At 50.4% G+C, this 8,683-nt stretch overlaps 1 protein-coding gene across 3 annotated transcripts; it reads left to right on the forward strand.

The window, feature by feature from the left end:
* The first annotated feature begins 1,570 nt into the window (after positions 1 to 1,570).
* FAM174C (family with sequence similarity 174 member C) lies at positions 1,571 to 7,107 on the forward strand. 3 transcript variants are annotated; one of them, XM_041128000.1, is made up of 4 exons: positions 1,571 to 1,788; positions 1,825 to 1,918; positions 2,271 to 2,432; positions 3,025 to 7,107. In XM_041128000.1, the coding sequence occupies exons 1-4, from the start codon at positions 1,629 to 1,631 to the stop codon at positions 3,026 to 3,028; spliced, it is 420 nt and encodes a 139-aa protein (XP_040983934.1). In that variant the 5' UTR covers positions 1,571 to 1,628; the 3' UTR covers positions 3,029 to 7,107. The 3 variants fall into 3 exon arrangements, with proteins under 3 accessions (XP_040983934.1, XP_029888545.1, XP_040983935.1); XM_030032685.2 differs by having other exon boundaries at positions 1,571 to 1,918; XM_041128001.1 differs by having other exon boundaries at positions 1,571 to 1,918; positions 2,316 to 2,432.
* Positions 7,108 to 8,683: the final 1,576 nt, after the last annotated feature.

Here is an 8,683-nt window from a genome sequence, read left to right on the forward strand (position 1 = left end):
GGACAGTCTTTTAAGAGCAGTGTATTATGCAAAATCTGCCCATGTAGTCTAAGTGCCTTTGAAGAAATTGTGTGGGTATTGTCCCCGGTAACAATTACTGCTGCAGTGTGTTTGAAGGGCAGAATTGATTGCGTATTCTCTAGTCCACGCTGTAGAGCCTGGTTATTAAGGAAGGCTGTGGTGGCTTGCCAACCTACCGAGGTGTAGCCACTGCTCCTGTGCTCCTGCTCTGTTGTCCTTTGAATCAGCTCTCCAGATCAGACAGGTGTGATGGAGGCCAGACACTTAGCTGGTATAAATGAGCTAAATTAATGGGTAAAGCTGGCTTTAAAAACTTGTGCTCTTATTAAGAAATGTTTTCTCTTGCTGGGGAGTCCCAGGCACAAAGGAATTTAGTAAGGTGGCAAGCAGGGTGCTTGCTGATGAGCCCCCGAGGGCTTGCTGCCCAAGAGCCATCACAATTTCCCTGTGCAGCGTTTAGTCCTCAAGAGCCCTGGGGGCATTCCTGCATGCAGAATGGGAGCGATTATCAGGCTTATTTCCTGCAACCTACTCTTTCTTCTTTTTTTAACCTTTCCCAAATTATCTAAGTGAATAGGGTTTAAAAAAAGAAATCAGCTGACACACTTTTGTATGTAGTAATTCACCAGTGAGGATGATATTAAATATAGGGGCATGAGAGTGAGAAACCTGCGGTAAAAATGCAGTTGGGTGATGTTTAAACGAATTCAAACTGTAAATACTTACAAAGCATTATTTGAGAGACCTTCCTAAATAGGATGCCTAGATGCTTAAACCCAGGCAGAAATAATTAATAGGTGCAAAAGTAGAGGCCTAGTTGGAGGTGCTGTTATTTTGGCATTGCTAATTGCAGCACTGCATTAATGATTTGTTGTTGGGTTGGGTTGAGGGCAGAGCTAGCTGCGGGGGCTGGATGAAAAACCCAGTTGCATCCGTGGGAAAGGTGCTCGGGTGCTGTGGATGCCGTGTGACATCTGCTGGGTCACCCCCATTTCCAGCCAAAATTCCCTTTTCTTCAAGGAAAGCTCGCAGGGGGGAGTGGAGCTGTGCTTCGGGGTGGCTGACAGACACCCCCCCCCCGGGTCAGTCCCGAGCTCCTGTGGAGAAACGAGGCGGTTGTTAAATGCTCAAAATGCTCGTGTTTCGAGCAGTGTTCGCCTCTGGCCGGAAAACTGATGTCGCGGCAGGGGAAGGGCAGCCCTGAGCGAGAAATGATGGCCCTGAGGTGAAGGGAGTGACGACCCTGAGGGGGAAAATGGCGGCCCTGAGGGAGGGAGCCTGGCTGTGAGGGGGGAACGGCGGCCCTGAGCGGGAAATGGTGGCCCTGAGGAGGTTCTGGCAGCTGTGGGGGGAGAACGGCGGCCCCGAGGGGGAAACCACCGCGCCGAGAGGCGGAACGGCTGCGGCGGCGGGTCGAGGCCGGGCTGGGGGAGCGCGCCCTGGGCCGGCCCGGAACGGCGCTGCCCCGGAACGCTGCGTGCGGCTCCGCCGGGCCCGGCCGGTGCCTGCGCCGCGCGGCACCGTCCCGCCGCCTTCCTGCGCCCGCCCCGCCGAGGCGCCGCGCGCCGCTCGCCGCTCCGCGCCACCGGGCCCCGTCCGGCCCGGCCATGCTGCGGCCGAGGCCCCTCTGCCTCCTCCTTCTCCTCCTCCTCCTCCTGCACGTCGGCCGGGCCGCCTCCCCCGCTCCTCCGGCCACCCCCAGCCCGCTCAACGCCACGGAGGCGCCGCGGGCGGCCGCGGGTAACGGGACGCGGCCGGGCCCGCCGCCGGCATCGCAACGACCGCCGGGGTCGGGGCTGTCGGCGGGATCGGGGCTGCCGGTGCTGAAGCGGGCGGTGTACGTGCTGAGCGCCCTCTCGTTGCTGGCCGCGCTCTATTTCCTCCTGCGGGCGTTCCGGTGAGTGCGGGCCGGCCCGGTGTCCCCCCCGCCCCGGTCCGGGGCCCTGCCCCTGCTTGTCCCGGTCCCCGTGTGTCCCCCCCGGGCCCTGGGGTTGTGCCCCGTTTGCCCCGGATCCCCTCCTCCCTCCCTTTGCCAGGCCGGAGCTGTGCTTCCCTGTGCATCCCTCTGGCAGCACGTGGGAAATGCTGCTGTAAATTCACTCACGCCGCTGTTAATTACCAAAGGTAATTAGCAGCGATAAAACGTCTCCCGGTCCCGTTCGTTTTGCCTTTTGACTCATAAAGACCCCGTCTCCCTGCAAACCGGTTGTGTGACAGCACACTCACCCTGCGCTCTCTGTGTCCCTCAGCCCTAGGTCAGAGGGACCCAGAAATGAGCGCAAAACTCATTTCAGGTTGAAGAAACCTCAGCGGAAGAAATACGGCCTTCTGTCGAATTACGACGAGAACATAGAGATGGCCTCGTTCGACAGCGACGAGGACACGGTGTTTGAAACAAGAAATCTGAGGCGGTAAGTGGGTATTTTGTGTGTTTCTCTTTTCCTCATGAGGGGCTGAGAGACTTCTTTTCTAAAGATGTAGGAGCTTTGGCACAGATCCTATAACCAGATCTGCATAAATTAAACTTCTGTGTGTGGTCTCTCTATGTTGGCATACAGACTTTATCTTGCCTTTCTTCATTTGCTGACCAAGTGCACTGAAAGGGACGTACCCGGGTTTGTTTGGAGCACTGCTTTGTGCCTTGTGTTTAGCAGGCCTGTAGGAAGGAGAGACAGCCCTCCTGTCCAGTCTGAGCCTCCCTGCATTAGACAGAAAAACAAAAACTGCTGTATTTTCAGTTTAGGAATTGCTCCCAAGTCACATTGCAACTAAAAGTCATGGTCCCATTGGGGCATCCATTCCTGTTTTCACAGCGATGTGCTTTCATCCCTTGGGTCAAGCAAGTTTGATTTCTCTGGAGGATGTTTTTTTAAAGCTGAGGAGGAATGTTACCTCCGCGTAGCTCGCTGTCTGGCCTCTCAGCTCCCCCAGCTGTTTTGAGGTTGGTAGTGATCTGTCACGTTGTACATGCTCACTCTGATGCAGGGTTCTTCTTTTTTCCAGATGATTTGGGACCAGCGGCACCAACTGCACAGACTGACCAAGGGGGTGCAAGTCCAGTGGAATCACCTTAGCAGTGCTCGAGTTTTATTTTTTATATTTGCTTCTAATGACTATTAATTAACAGTACAAACACTTCCATAGCTGGGACAGGGGAAAGGGGACCAAACCTGTTTTCTTCACACACATTTTTGGGGAAAGGTGGAGCTGGAAGCTAAATGATGCTGCATTGGGTGCTGTTAACTGCCCAGGGAGATGCTGAGGAAAACATGACTCCTAGATGAATGCTCAGCATTTGAAATCTTACTGCTCTGGACTCAAGTGCTGCAGCTGTGTCTACTGGCCTGTCGGTATTTTATAGGTGTTCATATCCCTCTCTACTGACTGTGGCAGTCAGCTTGAAGTATCAGGCAAGTGGATTCCTTCTGCAGGCTGATCCTCTTTCCTTCATGCAGTATCAGGTCACTTCTTTAGGAAGTGTCTCTGTAATCAACTCTGATCTGGTATGAGCTGGGAGAGCTCTTGTCTGTTACACTAGTGGCAGGTGTGGATAGTGTTGTGTTAGTTCAGACAGAGAATAGTTTTGGGAATGAGTTAAATGCATCAATTTTCTTGTAGTTGCAGGGTTAGCAGTTACACATGGTAATACAGGTCATTACATGGGTTTACAGAGCAAAGACATGTTTACAAATGAAAGGTGTCACTTAGCCTAAAGGAGCATTTCTCCAAAAGAGCAATCAGTTGTGTAGTCTTTGGGGCTGTGAGTGTTCAGACTGTTTTGCCCAGCTCCAGTGGTGTGTTCACCAGAGAAATGTGTGATGTCTACCAAGCTTCTGGATTTTTTCCTGCTGGCTCTGTCAGAGATCACCTGAGGAAGAGCCAGAGTGCTGCGGTTTGAGTCGGAGAGCCTTAACTGCTGGTGTGATGAGTGACCTGTGTCTGGGCATCTGGTGACTGGGAGAAGACCCAAACCCTTATAAACTGTGATTTGTAAACTGAAAACAGCTCTGGCTCAGAAATAATCTCTTCTTGAAGGGTACTGGAGTTTCACTCCGTTTGCTGGTACTCAGGCTACGTCTCACTGTCAGGCCAACAAACTGGGATGTTTCTGTGCAGCCCATTGTGTTGGTATTCGGGTTCTTATTGTGTAGGACCAAACTTGAATGTGTTAGAAGGTCACTGTTGGGTGGATCTGTTGCTAAAATGGTGAAAACTGCTTGTAAAGTGCTCCTGCTTATGGCACATTTTGGCCTTGAAGGGAAGGCCCTTCCTTTAAAACTATGGGCAAGTGGAGACCTGTATCCTTAAGTCCCACTTCCACCCAAAACTGGTAGTGCCTTTGTTAGGAGAACCCAAGGGAGTTACCCTGCAGGCCAGGGAGTTCCCTGCTTGACCTTACCTTTAAGATGAAGATTGAGAATGTCTTTGGAGTAATGGCTCCTTTCTTTTGGTTAGCAAATCCTCTGTAGATAAGGGGACAAAACTGACACTTAACAGAAAGAGTCGGGCAGAAGGGATATCCTTATCAAGTAGCAAGGACAAATGGTTTTGCTGCAGGTCACCTGGGAGCTCGGGGTCCAGCTGCTGCTCTGAAATCCCTCATGAGGCAGTTGAGGGAGTGGTGTGATCCTGGTGCTCACCTGTGCGAGCAGCAGTGTTTCTCAGTGCAGAGCGGGTGAGATTTCCTGGAGAAATGTCACCCCAGGTGTTGGCAGCTCTGTCTTGCACACGTGCAAAAGATTTTTAAATATATATATATATATTTTTAGTAATGCTGTCATGTGAACACAGCACTTGGATGTGCCCTAATTTCATATCATTTGTATCCTTTCATGCCTCTTTTAGGTACTTTCTGCTTGTTTAGCTGATGCAGAGATGAAAGCGTTTGCTGTGTTCCTCTGTGAGGATAGCAGGAATGGCTAAATCTGGCCGTTGCTGCCCCTTGGGTGATCAGAGAGCTGATTTGTTTGATTCATGGTAGTGTATCTTCCTTGATCCTGCACAGGCTGGCAGGTCTATGCACATGCTGATAACTTTCTCTGGCTCTTCAACTCTCTCTGCAAAGTTGTTTCTTGCATTGTGCCGAAGCCAGGTAAGCCTGACTGTATTTCAGTCAACGGACGTGCCCTGGCTCAGCATTGTGACTGACACGTTCGTTGGCCTTTCTTTACCTGAGGCGATTAACTTGATCATTCTTTAGGCTCTGCTCTTCATGGGACAGATGGGTTTTGCAATTTTGAAGTTTCCTTACCTTGCAGGAGTGGAGGATTTTTTTTAATGTTAACAGTTGAATGATTTTGATCAAAGAGGGGATCTCAAGCTGTAGGTCCTGCCTTGAAAATAATTTTGATAGAATTTGATTTTGCTGTAATAGGTATTTAGAATTTGAGCAGGGAAAGGTGTGGAGGGATACATCCAGAGCACATAACGAGTTCCCTATATTGGTACTATGTAGGCAAATGGTAATTAAGTTGAAGGCCCGGAGGGTGTGCCAGCCCAGTATCTATGCACCATGTACATGTTTTCCAGAGTCTTTCTGCTGGCTGTCTTTGAAGGGGAGGGTTTCATCGTGTGGAGAATAAAAATGTGATTGTGGGGCTGTAGTGTAGCATTGCTGTCACTTTTATTCTGATCCTGTTTTGGCTGGAGACAGGTTTGAGCTGTAATCAATGACCCTGTGTGGCTATTTCCATTTTCCCCTGAAGCATCCTGCATCTTGGAAGCAGTCGGTAGTCTGGATTTGCTCTTTGCAGGCCAAGACATTACATTCCTGCTCCATTCTAAGTCATTGTTAAAGGCATTTTCTGAGAGGAGAAAACAAAGCTGCTGATTACAGATCTGAGACTCCTTTGAGGACAAATCTATTGCTCGGCACAGCTGTTACTGATCTCCATTTCTCCTGGAAGAATAAATTGGAGCTATCACAGCAGCTTCTCCTCACAGTGGTGGAACAGTGCACCCATGGGCAATAAGTGTGAGGCCAGTGCAGGCTTTTTGGGTGGGTGGATCTTGCTAATAATAGTGGCTTTTAAAGCCTTGCATAATAAGAGAGCAGTTCAGTAGTTACTGCAGTTATAGTTTTAGTTTATGCATATTTGATACCCATGTTGATAGCCTAGTAGGTCTCTTTGCAACAGTTAGATCTTCTGGTAGTTTTTCAGAACAGATTTAGATACACAGATGCAAGCAGACACGCATGTGCTCTGAGCCAGCTGCACGTGAGACAGCTCCAGCCTGGGAGCTGCACGGCTGCGTCAGCGCAGGGCTGTGCTTGTATGAGTACGCGCTGCTGCTCAAGAGGAACGTGTGTCTGTCCCTGGGTAGGCTGATGCCTCACCAGCTACTGCTGCACTTTTCTTTCTCCAGAGTGAATCAGGGTGTTGGTATATAGTGGGAATAGTGGGAAGCGATACGGACTCTGGCTGCCCTTTACTGTTAGCCCGTGCGGGGCTTCTGCCGATCCTTGCCAAAAGGGTGTCGGAGCTGATGGGCGCAGGGTAATGAGGACCAAGAGTGGAGTGTGGGGTTCCCTACGGTGCTGCGCAGTCACCAGCCTGTGTGTCACAAGTGACTGCTACAGAATTCGCTTGAAACAATCACTGTTGTTTAAGCCAAAGCCTAATTTCAAAAGTTTACATAATTGCCTCTCTGATCTTCTTGGAGGGCTGTATTGAATCCTCTACTGTTGATATTGAACTACTAGGCAAATCGACTGGACCGTCTGCTGAGGTTAATGAGATTGACTGAGAGCGATATGAGCATCAGCTCTCTATTGTTAATAATGTGCTTCTGTTTTGTTTCATTTGTACATGTGACTGGAATGGGATCTGCAGCGCTAAAGTGCTGGGAGATGGACCTGTGGTCTGAGCAGATTGCCAAGAAGTCAATAAAACAGCACTTGAGTGCATTGTGTTGTCTGTGCTCTCAGAAATGGAGGAGCTAGTCTTTCACCCTCCTGCTTGAATTGTTGATTTATTTTTAAATAGCAACCAGTCCTGTATTGATTGATTGTTTTACTTTCGTTTACAGCATCCCCCCTCCATTGTATCTTGAAACAAGTGAAATAAAGCATTCCGTTTCACCCGATTCCTCCATGGCAGTGTGCTTGGCTGCCCACATTCGGGGTTGTTCTGCGGGCCGCCTCACGTGGCTGGCTTGCTGCTGAGCCGATGGGATGGTGCTTTTATGGAGCTTTTCTCTGCTCAGCTGCCCTAGCTGAGCATTGCCTTGCTCTCTGCTTGGCAGCAGAGTTACACTATCAATCCTGTTTGTTTATTAGTTCCATACTTCTCTCTCATTGCCTACTGCTCACCTTCACTGATCATCTCGGGGTTTGTTTCAGTTTTCTAAAGTCTCCTCCCTTTCTCCCTGTTCTTACATTAATCCCTTTTCTTGTACAGAAGACTAAGTAACATCCCTGCAAGGGTGATCCCAGCCTCTCTGCAACAGAAGAACCAAGTTACGTTTTGCTTATTTGGGAGTCAGGAAGCAGAGGCTGTCCCCCAGATGGGGATGTCCTGACTCCTCAGTGCAAAGAATTAAAGCCTGAACAAAATTAAGGGCGTTCCCTGGTACTAACATCTGCTTTTCATCCATCTTGCAAAGGAGGGTGGTTGTGCAGATTTCAGCTGTGTAGATGAGCGGCACTGAAGAAAGAAGAAGCCAAGGTCCCCGTGTCCCACTCTGCCACCCTGCTCTCTGGTCATGTCCCATGCACAGGAGGCTGGTGGCTGCACGCTCGTCCTGGAGCATGGCACAGCTAAGAGGATTTCATTTGCTCCGTGTTTTAACCTTGTTTCTGGTAGGGCCTTCTGTCGTGCTGTGCAGAGAGGGCAGCTGGTGTTAGGAGCTGGCAGGAGAGGGGCTGGGGAGCAAGGGAACCCTGTAGATGGCACTCACAGACCAAACATGCCGGCTGATGGGGCACTGGCAACACCTGGTGAAGCTGAAAATAAATCCTGATGCCTTAAAAAGGCAAGTCTTCCCTCAAGCAGCTCTGGGAAGGAGGTGGAAGTGCCCTCTCAGGGGCTGTGTCTTGGCTTCGGGGTTGGGGAGCAGCAGGTTTTGGGGTGGCTTTTGGGGAGCTGTTTGCCTGGAGAAGGTTTCTCCCAGCTGCGGGTGGTACTCTCGCCCCTGGCTTTACCTCAGCCGGATTTAACCTAGCCCTGTTAGTACTTGTTGGCAAGGGCTTTTTATGATTCTGGGACAGACAAACTTTTTAAGATACCCTAATTTGATTGAATTAAGCTGTAGGCTCCCTGCTCGCACGGGAGCTCCCTACTGCAAGGGAAAGGCTTGTCTGTGCAGAGCGCAGAGTTGTCTTGGGCTGATCCAAGGCTTGGCATAAGCCCCAGCAGGACTAAAGCCCGGCCCAGAGTTTGCTCCCTTCTTCAAGTTGTGTTTCCCAGTCCATGTGCCTCCGGTAAGCGCAGCACAGTGTTGCACAGACATGTGAAAACCCAACCCTACCACAGCAGCACCCTTTGGGATGCACCTGGCTTTCCCTGGGGAGTGTGCTGTGCAAAATTAGCTGCAGTGCTTAATGAACTAATGGAGAGTGTTCACCATGGCAGCAATATGGGCAGGACAGCATCATGCTTTCAAGCCTTGGTCTGTGTGAGGTGCTGGGAACTGCAATGGGATGCAAACCAAATGCATGTTC

This window comes from Aquila chrysaetos, chromosome 12 (genome assembly GCF_900496995.4).
Source record: "Aquila chrysaetos chrysaetos chromosome 12, bAquChr1.4, whole genome shotgun sequence".
NCBI classification, from domain to species: domain Eukaryota; kingdom Metazoa; phylum Chordata; class Aves; order Accipitriformes; family Accipitridae; genus Aquila; species Aquila chrysaetos.